Genomic DNA, 18,508 nt, shown 5'->3' with positions numbered 1-18,508 from the left:
CTTTCGGCAATGGCAGCCGTGGCAGCCTTGCAGGGTCCGGTGGGCAGGGTCTACTGAGCGAGTGAGCCGAGCGAGCGGGGAACGAACGGGGAACGATGGGACGATGGGACGATGGGACGCGCGCGGGAAAATAGCCGTGCTGCCGCGTATAGGCGGTTTTCCAAGTCGTACATGTTGGCGGTACATACCGGACCCGAGACTACCTGCGGCCGCCCGTCCGACATCAACATCGTCGGCGCTTCTATCGCAATTTCTGCGTCAAAATATGGGGGTTGCCGCTCGTTTGCACTCGTCAGTCTTGGTCACGATCAGGATGAACGTTGAACATCACATCCTCTCATGACTGGCCGGCTGAAGTGAAATGGTCTTCATACACAGTCTTCATATTACTAGAAATACATCATAACTCATAACCCATCACGTCTCACTTTTAGCCTTTGACAATTTTCCTATAGATCAGCACATTCTCTCCGCCTTCTCCCTCTCCCTCTCCGCCCTCTCCCTCTCCCTCCCGCACCACCTCACCGGCAACCAGGCTCTCACACTCCCCGCGGCCCAATCCAGCACCCCCGGCTGTGCGCTCCCCCTCCTTCCAGCCCCATACACCGCCCAACTATCCTCGGACTCGGTCTCACTGCACCTTCTCTCAATAGTCTTAACCTGCATCGGCAATACATTAACAAAATACTCCTCCTGCTCCTTCTCCTCGCGACAGAACAGCAGCAACACGCCCTGCGAGTTTCCCCAGCCCATGATCACCAGCATTATCGCCTGCCCGCCTAGTCCTACCGCCACAAGGATCGGCCATTTCGTCATCGTCAGGGTGCGCAGGTTCGCGTCGAAGTAAAAAGAGTGCACTTCCACGTATGCACCGCTGAAGCGAGAGAAGTACGCGGACCAGCAGAAGCAGGAGTTGAATCTGCGGTGGTTAGTGGGGGATGCAGAGGGGGAGGGGGGGGGGGGGAAGGGGAGGGAAGGGGAAACGAACTTGCCGATGAAGGCGGCGACGATGAAGCCGATCACGAGGAAGCCGATGATAAAGTCTTTGAAGACTATTGCGTACCAGTGGTATTTTCCGGAGAGATAACGACGGAAGAGGCGCGTCAACGCAACGCTCAAGAGCCAGCCGAGGAAGAAGGACATTTGCGTCATTGTTCTGGGTATGTCAGCAGCAGCAGCAGCAGAAGGGAGGAGAGGATTAGATGGGGGACAAACCGGCAACCAAGGCCGACTGTCGATGTGAGACATGAAAGGGCCATCGCACATCCGACCGCGAGGAGCACGCTCAAGACGGAGTAGAAGTACAACAGAGCGGTGGGCCTTTCCGCCGCGAACGTCGGCAACCCACGGCGCATCTCTGGAGGATTAAGATGTGCGCTCTCCAAGCGTTTGAACGCACGATAGCTATAATTCCCACCACACCAAGGCAGGGCTTCCCCGAGGGGCACCGTGCTCTCCCACAGCACGCTCCTCCCTTTCCCAGCCGGATTCCACACGGTGCTAGTACACGTCCACTCCTCGATCTTCTGGACAGGCCACGCAGCGCCCAGCTCATCCTGCAGCTCGCGGACGATCCTCATTCCCGCGCGCTTCGACGTAAACCCCCCGGCTGTCGTCGAAATCATCACCGCGGGCACCAGCCACACCATGCTCATTGCGAACGCGATGCTATGCGCCGTCATCTTCTCGGGGCCCTGGTCGAGCGTGCGCATGAACGCCGCAATGATGGCAACGGCATAGCCAAGTATCGCCAGCCACGCGCGCAGCCGGTCGTCCGCCCGCGACTCGGACAACTTGTGGGCCGCTTCCGTGATCGCCGTGATGAATTGCACTCGTAGCTTGGGCGGCAGCCGCATAAGCGCACTGCGCATCGCTACGAATACCATGTCTGAACTATGCATCCAGTCGTCGAAGACGGCGTTGACGGCGGCAAGGTCTTGCGCTTGGCTTAGCGTCAGCTGGAAAGCAGGGTCAGGGAGCGTGGTGAAGCCCAGGCGGGCCTCTTCGTCTAGGCCCGCCGGCGGAAGTACGGGCTCGGAGATAGTCGCCCAGCGGGTGTAGAGGCGGCGGGAGACCTCTAGCTTGGTGAGGAGGCTGCACATGGTATCGATGGGGTCGCCGAGGAGGTGGCACACGACGCAGAGCAGGTTTCCGAGCCCCAGCTGCGCGAACTGGAAATTTCCTATCAGCAGCAGCAGCGGCACCTTCCACAGCGTTATCCGCTGGAAGATGTCGAGCCACGGGTACATGCGCGACTCGGCGCCGCAGATCTCCTCGCACGCCCATAGGTGCACCCGCTGTCGCCCGCTGATCATGTCCGTCGTGTCGGGGAAGCGGTAGTGGCTGCTGTTGCTGTAGGATAGCACCTCGACGATCTTTTGGTCGCACTGGTCGCGGTACGTCTTTGCCGCCTGCGCCGCGCAGGCAAGGAAGAGGAGGGGGAATAGCGCGCGAGTTGCCATCGGAAGAGAGGCCGTGTTACATGCGGAGTTGACTGCGGACCGAACGATCGGACTTCCGGCCGGGGCACCGCGGCCTTTTTCAACAAGCCTCGTATGTGTGTAGTTCAGCTATGCAGAGGTAGATAGTTGGATCCTCATCCGCGCGAAACGCAATCCAGATTCCAGACGGGGACTCGTTACGTCCATCCATCCATCTCGAAGCTTGACATTTTTTTTTGCTCCTCGCGCACACAACCCTTCTGTTTGTGCAGGACAGGCGCACGATCGGTGCGCACTGCTCGTGCGACCTGTAGTTAGTTAGCCGCCAATAAGATGCCCGCCCCTACCGTCAAACTGTCCAATATACACGTAGGTGCAGCCTGCAGAAAGCTTGGAGTTTGGGGTTTGAAGTTTCCCCGCAACCATCGTACCAGTCGTCAGGTACCCAACCTGGAGCGTTCCTACAGGTGATATGCACTTCTGTATGTATGTACGATACGTACGTAATGCCGAGCGGAAATAGAAAAAGTGCCGCGCCGGCGAGTGTTGTCCGATTATTTCTTTCGTTTTTCCGTACTACGGAAGAAGACTTTGCCCTGATGCTTGGAGCCCTGGAAGATGGGGATTGAATACCCAGGCGAACGTGCAGGGTGCTAAGTGTTCCCCTCCATCCCCCACATTGCGATGTCGCTCGTGGTAGTGTTGGTGCATGTGCCTGTGCTCGTGCTCGTGCTCGTGCTCGTGCCCGTGCTTCCAGAGCTACATTGACTAAGTACCTAGATACTAGAGTTACCCCGCCTGTCGGGTATAACTACCAGCTAGTACATACAGTGCCCCTGACTCCATATTACCTTCAGGTGCAGGTGGACACCGACCATACCGTAGTTACCCCATTCCCATCACCATCCTCATGCACCCCGCACGCGCACAACATGCATGTCAGTTAGCGATGAGGCTGTCGATCATTTTCCGCACCATCCAGAAGCCAGCCAGAAGCCAGAAGCCTGCAGCCCAACGGATCATGCCGTCGCCATCCCATCCCATGCAACAAGCAAAGCACAGCCCCCTCCCCCGCATCACTCGGCGCACTCCCCCCCCCCCCGTTGGAACCCCCAGCTACGACTTTGGGGCGCACTTGTTGCATGCGCGGCCGCCTTCAGCCTTCACTGCCCACTGGATGCGGAATGCCTGTTCCGTTGAAACTTAACAGCTGACGGAACGCCGTTATCTACATAGGAGACAGGGAGACGGGGAGACGGAAGTCCGTCGCTGCTTTGCATGCGCAGGTTCCAGGTGGATATATGTCGGCGGGGGAGGTGATTGCGTCAGCGAAGAAGCAATTACCTACCTGAGGTAGTCAGTGTGCTGCGCTGCGTACGTCGTATGTGTGGCCGTTTAGACGATGCGCACATACCGTACCTCTTCTCGAAGCTTGGACCTTGGCCGCGACGATCGTCGCGGCATAGGTAACACTGTTACAGGTCAGGTCAACGACGTGCGGGCATTTATGCGTGCGTATCGGCTGTGTTCGTAGACTGCAGAGCGGGGAAGTTGGAAGCTGGAACTCGCTGGTCATCCATCGCAAACTCGTATTCATGCGTCGGCTCTCGCTGCCGGCGTGCGTGGTTTTTGCTTTGCTTTTATACCTTCAGCGATATATACACCTACGAAACAGTTCTGTTTCGCCGTAGCGTACCGTACCGTAGTCGAGCCGGTTCAGCTGTGGACGGGAGAGCCCGCGTCTACTGCGGTGGTGCAGAGCGGGTGATCTACGATGATGGGCTCCGCCGCTTCGCAACGACGTGGGACCGGGTGGTCATCCAGCAGGCACCGTGCACGTGGGGGGGGGGGGGGGGGGTGGGTGGAGGTGGTGACAAACTTCCAGGCTGACTCGGTTCCTATTCTATTACTCTATCCATCGTCCGAGGGATTAGATGAAACACAGGTTGCAGTCCTGGTGAAATGTGCACGTCTACCTCAGCCTTGTTTACGTACGCACATAGATCTTATTCGGACCGGAATAAACGATCAAGTTTTAAAGGATCTTACCCTACAGTCTGCAGTCTGCAGTTTACATACCGAACTGTTGACGGTACAATAGTCGTCGCGATTAACCCGATTTACCACCTTGGTTTCAAACGTTCCATGGTCCATAAGGCTGCACTCACTGCAGCGAGCGTACCTGGAAGGCTGGCACCCTTCTGCTGCTCGTCAGCGCATCCGTCGACCTGACGTTTCAACTTTCCACGCAGACGACATCGCCGAACCGATGGCCGTTGAAACTTGAAGCCCTTAGCCAGCACAGTGTTCTCGCAAAGCTTCACCTACGGTCTTCCACTGTGGTTACAGGGAGAAAGATCCCCGGCTCCACGCGATTCATGATTCATCGCACGAGGTCGCCGTCTCCCATGGAGTAGTTGGCTGTTGGCGTATCTTTCCGTAAAACTACATCATCATGGTGGCAGGCCCAGCTTCAGCCTTCAGGCCGAAAGTAACTGACTGGAAGTCTGGAACCGTTTCCAGCGATGAGTCGATGACTAACCTGATGGATGCGTGTGAATGGGAGCCGCGTCAAGTCTTGCGATCGATCATCGGCAACACACAGGACGAAGTTCGGGCACGCTGGCCTGGCGAGAATGTTGGCCACTCAGTTTCGTGGAGTCTGGCATTGTAGTTCCTCTGTGTGTAGCAGAGTGGAGTCTGGTCTTCAGGGAGAGTATACCACCAGCTCGCACTCGGCAACGGACTTCAAGTCTCGAATAAACGACGGTGTAGATGGATGTCAGACGGGGGCGAAAATTCATCGGGCTCAGGGAGCCACCCAGTATGTATCTATGTTGCCAGAGTGGGGTCGTCGTCGTCGATAATAATACATCATAGAGTAAAATGTGGCCTGTTGTTGACTTTAGATTTCTGCGACTCTGCGAGTGACGAGTTGCCGGCGCGGCAGGCACTGTGGACTCTATGTGGAGGGACGTGCTCACACTAAGACGATCAGTAGCGCTGAACCCGTTGCGATCCTGTAGGAGATTTCGGGACGAATCGGCTTGACTACTCTAGCGAGGCGTCACCGTTCAGGGGGAGGACAACCTTTCTGCAGACGCATTACCTACCACCACCGGATATTCAGCACATATCAATCAGCCTCACTCGAAGCCAGAAAATGTCCTCATCCTCCACCTCCGCCTCCTCCTCCTCCCCCTCGGCGATAAATACCAAGATCCCTTTACCCGAACAGGCAGATATCTTCCGCGAGATGCTTTTCCGCCTGGACCATCCGGTGGTGCTGAGCACGCAGCAATTCGCCGAATACTGGCCGTTGGTCGACACGGTATGGACGAAGATCGGCGGTAGCACCGTACAGCGACACGGTGCCATCCGCGTACAGCACTACGAATGCCGCCTGCGCAAGAGCAAGAAGACGGGCACGAACATTTCGCGAAAAGACGGACGAGTGGTGAAGCCGCGCAGCACCGAGGCACGCGTCAAGGATCTCTGCCAGGTGCAGATGAAAATCACGCATACGATTCCGGAATCCAGCAGTGAGCCCGTCAAAGTCGTGGTGGAAAGAAAGACCTCCGCCGCACACACCCACAGCCTTGACGAAATCTTTCGCATCTGTGGCCTGCCGTCCGTCGTCAAGCAAGTTATCGTCTCGGAGGTCAAGAAAAATCGTTACACCGCGTCCCAGATCTTTCGCGCGCTGAAAGGCATCAATAAAACTGAAGGCGCAGACTCAAATTTGGAGGCTGCTGGCGGTAGCTCCCTTACAAGGTACTTTATGTTGTGCTAGGTACATCGGATTATTTGAGTTGTTTGTATATTGATATTTCAAATAGGAAAGATATACAGAATGCGAAACGCGGTATCAAACTTAGCGATAATCGGTCCATTTTAAACGACACCGACATCCGATCCGACGTTCAACCTTGAAGTGCAAGGTCTCCTGCCTTCTAGAGAAGACTTGTAACTTGAGACTTGTTTGCCGAGAATGTTTTGTTTCATCTCTATGTATTTTATTTCTGTCGCGACGTTTTGCTGAGCGTGCTGTGTGGTGGTGTCGCAGAGTCCTTTTCTCTCCCAATGCCTTCTGGTCCTAATTCCCTTATCGCCTATCTCCTATCTTATCCATCGCTCCATCCTTATCCATCCATCTTATCTCATTTAGATATCACCCCCTAATACTATCGTGGCAAACAACAACCTGGATATGGGAAATGCCAAGAGTTGAGGTACGCGTATTAATACACTTACAAGGTAATGAATGGGAAGTAAAAGAGATAAAAATATGGAATTGTCTTCCACATCAGCAGTCAAGATGTCAGATACAGAAAGTCCTCATGTTACTACCAAAAATGGCGATTAAAGTATTACCTCGCAAGAGTCAAGTGAAGAGGCCGGAAGGCTGCACGGATAACTAACGAGAGGTCAACCGCAAGCTCCTGGGATCCTATAATCCTCTCCGTCCTCGTTATCCATCATGACAGGTGTTCGGCAACCACGAGCAACCCCGAACATCTCCACCGATGCGACGTCCACGGTCCACAACGACGATGACGACGACGACCGGTCCGTGAGAGTCTAGATACCAATATTCGTACGTACATGCCTACGACGAAATCACTGGTAGATATCTCCTACATAGCAAGCCTACGCGTACGGCCGATCCGGGGACACGCCGGAAGGTTGCTCTACTCTACCTACTCTCCTCCACTCTCCTCCACTCTCCTCCTCCGCTATGTAGCGCATCGATGGGAGGCTGGCGTTGCGGCTCCACATTCTACTCCACATTCTACTATACTAGTAGGGTCTTCATGTCCTCGAATCCTCAATTCGCCATCTCTTCCCGTCGGCCGGCGTCCACGGTGACACGGTCCATCTCACCGTTTATCTATTTATTCCGTATATAAGCGACGCTCGGACGGGACGGGACGGGACCGATTAGTTCCGTGGTGGAGACGAGGAGATCTGCCGAGGCCGACGGATACTGCCGCTGGATCTCGGAGATACACGTAGGTGCAGGCCTACATGCGTGGAAACGGGATACGTGGATACGGTACGGTAGGTACAAGGCTGTAGCCGAAGGAGATAGCAGGTTAATAAGGTATGTGTGTAAGTGTGTAGGCGCTGGGAAGGTGCTCGCCGACGCGTATAGACTTACGAGAGATCTCTGCAGGATTGTAGGAAGGTATCCACCTTATGGATGTAGGAGGTCGGTAGGCAAGTACGTGTCCGCGATAAAGAAGAGTGCATCTGCGGGAATTAGCGGGCGCTTGCCTGCACTCGAACCCGCTACCGTTCGGAATGCTCCCCGAGATGTGGAGGCCAATCTTCGGCTCGCCGGAGATGGAGTTATGCTTACACATGGATGTCAGCACGGACTTTTCTAAGGCCATACATGCATATATCCGTGCATTGAGGGGTGGGGATGGAGATGGAGATCCAGTTTCTCCTCCGGAATCTCTCCGTGACCCTGGAGAGGCAGGGAGACAGGCATGGCGTCTTGGTGGACGGAGATAAGATTTGGCCATATACACAGCCTACTCTACTCCACATATACTATTCCACCCGTCGGCTCCCGTGAACGGTTCCTTCCGTTCTCTACTTACAGATGGGTTTCCTTACCCCGCATGCAGTAGTCTCGGACCACCAGCGCGAACACAGGCAATCACACCTACTGCGCCCGGAATTGTTGCCTAATTGGGCTGGTGAACCCGCGCGGCTGTTCGGCATGCGGCACGCTGCCGATCTTCATGCATGCAAATGCTTACTTCGACGTTTAGAATCCATGATCGCATGCACGATCGAAACGTCATGGACGAGAATTCGTGCGGTGGGACTGGGGGTGCCGATGGCGACGAGGACAATCCACCTGACTTGTTGACGGTGACAGCCGGGGTACGTACCTAAGCAAGTACCCACCGGTGTATGTCGAGTTTGTTAATCCATGGTTGAAGGTGTCACTTAAGCACCGGTCCAACGTTACGGTACATGCCATGTACTTCCTTACGTACCCAGAAACTGGTTCATCGAACAGTTTTCGGAGACATCCCACGCGAATCGTGAGGGTGCGGTAATACTGGATTTATACACTGCAGGGTGGGTACCCGAAGGGCGTGGGCGAGCGAGTAATCGTGCTTCCCCCGCCGGAGTGTCGGTTATAGTGCGAAATCCCTCACGAGACCCACCTGCCTTCCCTCTGCGATCGAAAGCGGTAATCCATAGGGATTATCACTGCGGATTGGATTTCGATAAAGTGTGGATGGCAACCCCTCTGTCTGTCAGTCCGTGTTCCGAACCCGCACCAGCATCTCGTCGATATCATCCACCCGGCGGCCCATCACCAAAATGGCGGAACACATGAGCGTTGGTCGTTACGCTGCTACGAGATTCACTACACTGAAGCCCACCGGAAATGTACCGCCCAACCCTTTCGCGGTGCTGAGGACGCTCACCTGGCATCAATGGCGGTTCTTCTTGATCGCTTTTGTCGCTTGGACTTGGTACGATTTCCTCCCCCTCTCACCAGCCTGTCTTTGCGCATGCTAACAGATGGGAATCGCATAGGGATGCTTTCGACTTCTTCACCGTGTCGCTTACCGTCTCCGCGCTGGCCAAAGAATTCGACCGTTCGAAGACGGACATCACATGGGGCATAACATTGGTGCTGATGCTGCGAAGTGTGGGTGCCATCACCTTCGGTATCGCCGCCGACAAGTGGGGAAGGAAGTGGCCGTTCATCATCAACAACCTGCTCTTCATCCTTTTCGAGCTCCTCACCGGTTTCATGACCAGGTGCGTACAACATTCTCTCCCGCCACCCTCCCTCCTACTAACCCCCACCCAGCTACAAAGGCTTCCTGATCGTCCGCGCCTTCTTCGGCATCGCGATGGGCGGAATCTACGGCAACTGCGCCGCCACAGCACTCGAAGACGCACCACCGGAAGCGCGCGGAATTCTCAGCGGCATGCTCCAGCAAGGCTACGCGTTCGGGTACCTTCTCGCGGCGGTATTCTCTCGCGCGCTCGCACACGACCCCACCCACGGGTGGCGCCCGCTGTTCTGGTTCGGTGCTTGCCCGCCCGCGCTCATCATCCTGTGGCGCCTGTACCTGCCCGAGACCAACGCGTTCCTGGCGAGACAGGAGCTGAGGAAACATGCGGAGGTGGAGGGCGTCGGTAGCACGTTCATGAAGGAGGCGAAGGTCGGGTTCAAAAAACATTGGATCACGCTTGTGTACATGGTCCTTATGATGGCGGGATTCAACTTTATGGTTTGTTTGCACTCTCATCCTTCACTTACATAACTCCCGCTGACCGATCCAAAGTCCCACGGCTCCCAAGACCTATACCCCACCCTCCTCGAGAGCCAGCTGGAGTTCTCGTCCAACCAAGTAACGGTAACGCAAGTCGTCGCGAACCTCGGCGCCATGCTCGGCGGCACGACGATGGGATACATGTCGCAAACCATCGGGCGACGCACTTCCATAATCGGCGCGTGCATCCTCGGCGGCGCTTTGGTGTACCCGTACACGTACGTGCGCAGCAACAACATCATGGCGGCCGCGTTCTTTGAGCAGTTCATGGTGCAGGGGGCGTGGGGCGTGATCCCCATCCACCTGATGGAGCTATCGCCGCCGGGGATGCGCACGTTCGTGGTCGGAACCGCGTACCAGCTCGGTAACCTTGTCAGCTCGGCGAGCTCGACTATCGAGGCCACGATTGGCGAGAGGTTCCCGCTCGAGGATAGTGATGGCGGTGAGGCGAGATATGATTACGCCAAGGTCATGGCCATATTCATGGGTGCTGTGTTCGCGTATGTCATTGTTTTGGTGTTTTTGGGGCCCGAGAAGTTGGGTAGAGATTTGAGTCTCGAGGAGGATGAGGTGGCCAGTGTCAAGGCGAGCGACCTGGAGCGGGCGTCGGAGAAGCCGGTGGCCGAGGGGAGGGAGATTGTGGGGTAATGTTTATGATTGATAATTGTGTGCTATTAGCGAAACAAAATATTTGGTGCGGATTCAAAAGTTTAACAAAGTGCTTGTATTCGGCAGATTTCACAGTGGTCAACTTCTGGCTACGGGACTGTCCTACACGATTGTTGGGCTACGAACGGCCCGAGTTACACAGACCGAGGACCGTCCACCCCTCGCTTCCCATGCCATCATCCTCCCCGACCCGTGATACCGTGATTACAGCCTTCTCGGCAGCCTTTCTGTTCGCTCGCTTCCCGTGGCCCTCACACATCTCCTTGACGTCACCATCACGGCATCTCATGACGCAACTCCCACCACATCGTCCAATCCTTACATAACCTCGCAGCGTCCTACCATCTGCACCATTGCTGATCCCTCCCTCATCCCTCCCCCCTCCCCCTCGGCCATCTGCTTTCTCCCAGAAAGAAAGAAAGAACCACGATGGGCAAAACCTCCAAATCCAAGCGCACCCGCAATCCCCCCCCAAACAACCCGCCAGCCCACATCCTCGCGTCCAGCGATCCGCAAACCCCACTGTCAGGCTCCTCATCCGACACGAGCCCCGGCGAGATCTCGCCTGTCAGAGCGACGCCCGACGCCCATAGCTTTGAGGAGTCGCTCGAGAGACGGTTGAGCGAAGAGAAGGAGAAGGAGGCGGTTAGGGACAATCTCGCAGAGTGTTTGACCGAATCTGAAGCGAGGAACGACGGAGATCAGGGCGGCGAACGCAACAAGGACAAGAAAGGGAAGGGAAGGGATAGTCCTACGAGGGTGAGGTACCTGAGCGGGAAGAACAAAGAGGTGCTTCAGCGGCAGAGGACTGATAAGGGCAAGGTTGAGCCTAAGGCGAAGCAAGAGGGGGGTCAGAAAGTGGATAAGAGTCCCGTCACCGTGCGATACACCTTCGGTGGCAAGGAAATGGAGTCTGCAACTGCAAAGTCCAAGATCGAAGCTGGCCGGCTGGCCGGCACCCAGGAGGAGAAAGACGCGAACCTTTCCCCAACCTCGCGCTCCGAGGATCACAGCTACGCTGCCGCTGCCGCTACCGACACTCCTCACGAAGACGAGAGCGGCCTGGGCGGCTCCTACGAAAACGTTTCGATGTCTCCCAGCACCGTACCAAAGACTCCGAACAATACAAAGGCTGGCCCCGGAAGCGGAGGGCAGAATACGCCCGCGGTTCCTGAGCTTGATAAGATCCAGTTGAGGCCGGACGAGATGGGCGAGAATATTGGTGATCGTCTGCATCAAGAGTTGAAGCATGAGAGCGAGCGCATGGGGAACTCAATGGAGCCATCGAGGCATCAGGGTGATATGCATGCTGACGCGGAGCATGCGGCTACGAAGGCTCGCGCGTCGCACGGAGGGAAGGGCAGTAGCAATGCCGAACATGTGAAGAAACCAGAGGTGGCTGATAAGGACCATCCGTCAGACGGCAAACACCACCGAAAGGATGCCGCTCCGGACGCCGAAACTCGCGAGCTCCAGCATAGCCACATCAAACCTGGAGATTTCGGCACCAACATTGGCGACGCGGTGCACCAACGTTCTGCGCACGAGGAACTCGAACACAAGAAGCTCCAGCATGTTCTCTCCACCCGCCCCATCGCCATCCCACAACAACCACCCGTCGAGTTCACCTCAGGCCCGGCCACCCCTCGCCATCGCCCCTCCATCACCGAGCCATCCAAGCGCCCCGGCGACGGTGTTGACGAAGGCCACAAAGGCAAGATTCCTCGGCGCTCCAGCATCGAACTCGGCATTGAGCCCGAAGTCCCCGTACCCCCCCTCGCACAGGAAAAACTACTCCCAGCCAGCACCCCCGTTGCCGAGCAGTCGCCCACAGACTACATCGGGCGCTTCCCCCCGACCAGCCAATTCCTCGAGGGCACCAACCGCCGCCCGCAAACCCGCCCTGGATCGCGTCCCGAAACCCCACGACCAGAGACGCCCCTCCTGCAGCTCCCCGGCCTCTCCCGCTCCCAGCTCAACAGCATCCTCGCGCCCCGCGACACGGCGATCTGGGAGCTCCAGAACGAAGTCTCGACGCTCAAGATGGCAGTCGTAAACCTGCAAGCTGAGCGTCCCCGCGACGGTGGCCGAGACGTTGTCCGCCGCCGCGAAGGCGTCGAGAGATTCACTAAGTACGACCGTGTCCAGGACGGTGAGAAATCGGAGATGGAACTGGTCATGGATTGGGCGCTCTGGGGTGGGCTGGTTGTCGGCGTTGCAACGGTTGCTGGGTGGGTTGGTGCGGCGGTTGAACGTGGCGCGGTTGGAAGGAGCGTTGCTGAGTGGGTTTGGAGGCAGGCGGGACGGGGGGTTTATGCTGGATAGGTAGGTAAAAGATGAGTAATGAGGTGGAACAGTCTGACAGACAGAAATTGGAGATTGGAATTGTATCGTAGTGTGCGTTGCCATTTGGTGGTTTGGGTGTATTTTTAGTTCCGTTCAGATTGTAATCCAAGAAGGGTTTACCTATATGTTTGCTTCGGTATGGGTTGCGGGTAGAGTCCAATCTCGGAGATGTCAGCGAGGGTCAGTCACCGACAACTGTTGATTCGATCTTTTCAGCTGGATCTGTAGCATAGGTACGTGGTAGTACCATCGATGGGATGAACACGACCGGAGAAGGAACTCGGGAGTTGGGGGAGCAATCATCCCACTGCTTCTTGAGTAGCCACGGATCAAGTTATCATCGCTCGCCCCAGGGCTTCAGCCTTTAGTATAAGCAGTAATTTAATTAATCCTGCTCGCTTGCAGAGTCGCAGAGTTGCAGTTGACATTGACTGGAGCCTGGGACGTGACCGCCTTGAAAGTTGCTGCCTTATTTTCTACGGTTTTTGTTTTGGGCATCAGGGATGAAGCACTATATATCACTCGACGGGTGACACGCCTTGCGCTGCCGGGGTTTTTTTTTGTACAATCATTGCATTTGACCTTGGTATTAGTATATCATGGAAGATTACATATCCGTTTCCACACGGCTGTTGGCGCCGACCCCGCTGGTCGTGAGCTCGATACCGTGCCGATTACCTAACATTGCACTCTGGCCAGCCCTCCCCGTGAGTCAACCCCTCCCTGTTCCTCCCCGCTCAATCATCTCCGCTTAGCCCACTGGAAAGAAAGGCAGAAAGAAGGAAAGAAGGAATGGGAGAATGAATGACTGAATCAATGAATGAAGGTACCAGGCACTCATTAGTCTAGTTCTCGTCCCGTCTAACCTCCTGTGAGCTCGACTACAAAATCCAGTTCCTCGGTTGCGTACCTACATAATTAGGTAATTAGGCTGGAAAGGGAAGGAAAATGGGGAGGGGAGGTGAGCGGGTTCTGTGTTTGTGTCTGGTGCTGTGTCGTCTGCCACCACCATGAGAGGAGCACATGTAGGATAGATGGAGGATCAGATAAGATAAAATAGAAGGCGGGCTAGTCGGATCGGTGATTCCGACTGTTGGTGATATCTTGTGAAGCACTAGGGACATGGATGACCCTCAGGCAACTGTGATGAGAGACGAAAGACCGATTGTATTTGACTAGGGAGAGAAGTGTCAATGAAAGAAAAAGCCATCTGTGTTCTTCAGGTGATGAACCTCAAGTACCCCGCGAGTTGAATGGCGAGATCAGGACAAACAACGATCGATGAAAAGTAACGAAAGCAACGAAAGCAATGATGAGAACGATAAAACAGATGATGGACGATGAACAGACAGACCGGCCGACAACGTAAACAAGAGCTCTTCGACGGTTTGGCCCCACCGAATCTAGTCTAGCCAGGTCGGCGAAATTCCACCGCTCGTGCGTCGGTCCTGCCCGCTCTCAAATCGAATCAAAACAACACCCTCCGCCCATGGTCACACCACCCAACGCAGTTGGTGATACCGGACTAGCCATACCGAGTGACACCGAACGTTGTAGGTAGCGGAGGAGAGCCATATCAGAGTAGATGGTTCTTCGAAGTCGAATACAACCTCCACTTCTTCATCATCTTTCATCTTCATCATCTTTTATCTTCATCGTCTTCCTTCCTGATCACGAGAGCTCGAGAAAACAACCTTCTTCTTTCGCCTCACTTGTCACGAGTACCATCTCCGCGTACATACCCACCGTACACTAGTAAGTCTAACACTCACTGCAACAAGAGTTGATCCGAGCGAGAGCACATAAGGGAGACTCTCATCGAGAGAATCACCTCCTCACCGCGTTCTTGTTCGACAGGATTGCTGATCCCACCTCGCCAGTAGCATCGCCATTGTCGAAAACCTCCAGCGTCCCTCCGACAGCGGTGCAGGCTTGCAAGGCTGTTCAACATCCCCTATGAACATTCCCCTTCCCATCAGACCAACAAACCCCACCTCCCCTCTCTTCAACAGGCCCGCTGCAACAGCAGCCCCCGGACACTCACCCTTACCCCACCGCCAAACGGTATCGTCTCCTGCATCACCCACCATCGAAGAAGACAGGGTGTCTTTCATCCTACCACCACAGGGCGACCAGACTAGCAGTGGGAAGCTGCCAACCCACGAAGATGCACGTATCGCTCACGCTTTTACGGAAGCCCTTCGCATTCAGCAGACGGATGATGGCGAGGCATCGACCACTCATGATGGGACGGGTTTCAACACCGCAAAACGTTATAAGCGGGAGTGGAACCAGAAGTTTGTTGGATCTTTCTGGCCTGACGTGCCAGCATTCTACGGGGCCGGACGAATTGTGTACCGTCCCGGTGATGGATGCCTATTCCGTGATGTTCACACCTTCACCAACTGCATCGCCAACTGGATCGCAACATACGGGGCGGACACAGTTGCAAGGAACCTCCCGAGTTGCTTCCGGGGCGCAGCCGTGGCCTGGTGGAACAACATAGCAGACCAGTATATCAAGAATGCGTGCATAAGAGACAACTCAGGCACCTGCGCAATTTGGATTCAGACGTTGCAGGAAAAATTCCGCCTTCCCGTCGGGGAGGCCATGGCAAATTTTTCCTGTCGAGATTCCTGCTTTACGGTGGAGCAGTTTATGTCTGGTGCTTCCCTGATGTATTGGTTTACAGATATGTTGTCCCTCGTCACTGACGCCTATCCGAATTCCGACGACAACTCGAAACTTCGTGCGGCCCATTTTAAACTAGACCCAGAATTGCAAAAATGTCTGCCGACCGTTCAGGCGGACCGCTCCATCTCGTCTCATCTACTAGCATTGCAGAATGTGGAAGAAGGGCTACGTGACGCGCTCATCGCGCAGGATAACCGTTTGCGCGGTGGAAGGAACCCGAATAGTCCATGCCCAGGGCCGTACCAGGGCCCAGCCCGAACCCCTAACTGCTGGCCCTTCGGCGGTTCGGAAGTTGTGGAAAACCAGGCCAGCCAGGCACCGGCAAGAGAATCGCAACCCAAACTCCGCAGGGTGGGGACTCGGAAGAACCGCCAGGGAGAGCGGCAGCCGCAACAGCCCGTCCGAGAACCAGACACCCGGCGGTTTCCACAGTCGATTTCATGGCTCGGATGGACGCCAACCAACACCGCCAGGAGGCCTTGTACCGCTGCACCAGCAGAGCGTCTCCAGCCCTTACGGCCCTGCCTCCATTGTGGAAAAAACCACTTCGACTCGATGTGCATGAGAATTCTTACCCCGAGGCTCTTCTGTACCGAGGTCTCCGGTCAACCAGTGCATCTTGTGCCAGATACCGGTGACGCCGTATACGATGCGCACCATCAATACTTCGTGGATACCTTCTTCGCGGAAAACGAGGGTGGATTTGCTGAGTTCTTTTATTACAGCCTGTGTGAGGACCGAAAGAATTGCTTTGGCGGTGTGCTTGAATAGAGACGTTACTATGAAATATTGTTTAAAAAGCTTTGCAAGATGGCAAGACGTTTGTGCGGTTGTTTCGTGTTTTCTCTTTTGATTGCCCTAATGATGGGCATTTTTTCCTGGTTGTGCAGGACTGTTGTATGCCAGCTAAGATTCATGGCGATGGCTCATAGGAAAGGATGTTATCTGATGTTGTCTTATAAGGGGTGGCGAAAGCTGGTTGGAATGAACTGTAGACGAGACGCAATGGGGGTCAGCTTGGAGGAAGACTTGGGCAGTGAGCGATATGAGGAGCTCCTACCATGAGGGTTGAGATTTGAGAAAACAACCTTGTTTTACCTCACTATTCACGAGTGAGATCTCCGCGTGCATCGTGATGGATTCTTTATGTTGACTCACGCGCCCAATTTGATTGTTTCCGCGGAGCCGAGCTACAGGTGGGTGGAGGCAACTACTCTAGTGTGTAGGTTATGATGTCGGGCTGATGTCGGACTGATGCCAAGCAGTGGTATGTACGGTGAGGTCGCTTCGGCTAAAGAAAATCCAAGCCTGGCTCTCGCTCTGGCTCTCGCAACACCATGATGCTGGACGAAGAATATACCTACGAGAACCAAAGGGGTCGGTCATTCGACGAGGATGCGGAATTGGATGGCAACATCGCCAACCATGAAGTAGCCGAGCATGAAAGCGCCGAACCTTTCGTCGGATGTTGAAGTTCGCCTTCCACCAGTACCCGAGTACATTCCATATCAACATCCGCAACCAATCCATAAACGCAAGCTGCAGTTACTGCCGTGGCCCGGGAGATTCAACGACGCGGACTCCTCACTCGCCCCAATCGACTACTTCAAGCTCTTTTTCCCAGACAGCGAGTTTGAAACCTTGGCGGCCAATACCAATGCCTACCGAGCGCACAAGGCTACGGAAGAGCAGAATACGAGGGGGAGAGGGAAGTGGTAGAAGGATGTCACTCCAGGTTCGATGAAGATCTTTGTCGGGCTGTTGATATATATGGGCGTGTATAGAGATGCGACGGTGGAGGAGTATTGGGATAAAATCACATGGCGCCAAACTACAGGTCTCTTTATCCTACACCTTTTCTTTGGTAATGCATGTACGTACTGACAGTGTGCCATCTGCAGGATCACCACCTACATGGGCCGAGTGCGGTTCGAAGAGATCAAACGCTGGTTCCACGTCTCACCACCATCGACACATTCGCGCACACGGTGGTACGACAAGCTAGAGCCCTTGAACGGGCACCTCAAAGCGCGCTTCCAGCGCCATCTCCCGGCAAGCCATCTTTCGCTAGACTCGATGATGGTGAAGTTTACGTGCCGGACACCACCCACCCTCCGCATGTCATCGAAGCCTCTTCTGAACGGTTACAAGATTTTGGCCCTGAGCGACCGTGGCTACACTTATAACTGGGCGTTTTCATCGCGTGCCGGCGGCTTGAGCCCTGGATTTGATCAGCCGTATCCAGGCCCGCATCCCGACGGCCCCGAAAACCCGTTGCTCCTAAGCGCAACTTCGCGTGCGTTCTTTTGGCTGTGCTATGCTCTGCCCTGGGGCGGCCATCGGTTCATGATTTTCTGCGATAGCTACTTCGCTAATGTTCCGCTGTTCAGAGCTCTGTTGAGACATAGAATTACTTGCTGCGCTACGGCAAGACCAAGTTGTGATGAATATCCGGCGATACGTCGACGGGCCGAGGAGAAACATGGCGGTTTTGAACGGGGCACGGCGGCCGGAGAGGTAGTGGACGGTGTGTTGTGCATCATCCTGCAGGACAAGAAACTGGCGCGGTTGATGACGACCGAATACGTTGTGCGACCTCCGTATGCAACTTATAGCGACACGGAGTGGAGCTGGAAAGACAGTAGGGGCCAAAAGAGCCTCCCAAACCCAATAATCGTCTCCGAGTACAACCAGCACCAGCACATGGGCGGCGGCGGCTTCGGCGTCGACTCCTGGCTTGCAGACGAGCAACGCAGCTACATCTGCAGCCACCTCTCCGTGCGCAGAACCTGAGTTCCGCTGTTGTTCTGGCTGCTCTCCACCGCCGGTATAAACTCCTTTGTCGTTGCCCGTCAGGACCAGTGGGAACGTGGAAATTGCGAAGAGGAATGCTTCGACGATTGTAGAACTTTCCTGAAAGATCTGGCGTGGCAGCTGGTACAGGAGGGATATCGCGACGACCACGCCCACAAGACGGATTTTTAAGCGGCCGCTCCGGGATTACCGCCCCTCCGTCGTCCCCATACGCAGCAAGGCGAACCG

At 55.2% G+C, this 18,508-nt stretch overlaps 4 protein-coding genes across 4 annotated transcripts; 3 read left to right on the top strand and 1 right to left on the bottom strand.

The window, feature by feature from the left end:
• Window positions 1-417: 417 nt before the first annotated feature.
• BZA05DRAFT_445207 (uncharacterized protein) lies at window positions 418-2,462 on the bottom strand (the record flags this gene model as incomplete). Its single annotated transcript, XM_051486979.1, has 4 exons — window positions 418-435; window positions 544-919; window positions 989-1,156; window positions 1,216-2,462. The coding sequence occupies 4 exons, from the start codon at window positions 2,460-2,462 to the stop codon at window positions 418-420; spliced, it is 1,809 nt and encodes a 602-aa protein (XP_051339029.1).
• Window positions 2,463-5,517: 3,055 nt separating this feature from the next.
• BZA05DRAFT_50521 (uncharacterized protein) lies at window positions 5,518-6,674 on the top strand. Its single transcript, XM_051488371.1, has 2 exons — window positions 5,518-6,215; window positions 6,281-6,674. Exons 1-2 carry the CDS (start codon window positions 5,605-5,607, stop codon window positions 6,372-6,374), a joined length of 705 nt encoding a protein of 234 aa, XP_051339028.1. The 5' UTR covers window positions 5,518-5,604; the 3' UTR covers window positions 6,375-6,674.
• A 2,005-nt stretch (window positions 6,675-8,679) lies between these two features.
• BZA05DRAFT_398787 (lactate/pyruvate transporter) lies at window positions 8,680-10,467 on the top strand. Its single transcript, XM_051483748.1, has 4 exons — window positions 8,680-8,944; window positions 9,009-9,236; window positions 9,289-9,715; window positions 9,770-10,467. The coding sequence occupies exons 1-4, from the start codon at window positions 8,790-8,792 to the stop codon at window positions 10,403-10,405; spliced, it is 1,446 nt and encodes a 481-aa protein (XP_051339027.1). The 5' UTR covers window positions 8,680-8,789; the 3' UTR covers window positions 10,406-10,467.
• On the top strand, window positions 10,468-12,889 carry BZA05DRAFT_398785 (uncharacterized protein). The gene has a single exon (XM_051483747.1). It carries the CDS (start codon window positions 10,856-10,858, stop codon window positions 12,749-12,751), a length of 1,896 nt encoding a protein of 631 aa, XP_051339026.1. The 5' UTR covers window positions 10,468-10,855; the 3' UTR covers window positions 12,752-12,889.
• The last annotated feature ends 5,619 nt before the right edge of the window (window positions 12,890-18,508 follow it).

Source organism: Tricharina praecox (assembly GCF_024521635.1).
Source record: "Tricharina praecox strain CBS 144465 chromosome Unknown BZA05scaffold_13, whole genome shotgun sequence".
Lineage (NCBI taxonomy): Eukaryota > Fungi > Ascomycota > Pezizomycetes > Pezizales > Pyronemataceae > Tricharina > Tricharina praecox.
This window is presented reverse-complemented; position numbering and strand designations above follow the sequence as displayed.

What these genes read in the sequence shown, in the direction of transcription:
- BZA05DRAFT_398785 (XM_051483747.1), top strand. Translation starts at nt 10,856, where the DNA reads ATGGGCAAAACCTCCAAATCCAAGCGCACCCGCAATCCCCCCCCAAAC.
- BZA05DRAFT_398787 (XM_051483748.1), top strand. Translation starts at nt 8,790, where the DNA reads ATGGCGGAACACATGAGCGTTGGTCGTTACGCTGCTACGAGATTCACT. An exon ending in GCTTTTGTCGCTTGGACTTG is followed by an intron (nt 8,945 to 9,008) that starts GTACGATTTCCT and finishes GGAATCGCATAG; the next exon opens with GGATGCTTTCGACTTCTTCA. An exon ending in TGGCGGGATTCAACTTTATG is followed by an intron (nt 9,716 to 9,769) that starts GTTTGTTTGCAC and finishes ACCGATCCAAAG; the next exon opens with TCCCACGGCTCCCAAGACCT.
- BZA05DRAFT_50521 (XM_051488371.1), top strand. Translation starts at nt 5,605, where the DNA reads ATGTCCTCATCCTCCACCTCCGCCTCCTCCTCCTCCCCCTCGGCGATA. An exon ending in GGCGGTAGCTCCCTTACAAG is followed by an intron (nt 6,216 to 6,280) that starts GTACTTTATGTT and finishes TATTTCAAATAG; the next exon opens with GAAAGATATACAGAATGCGA.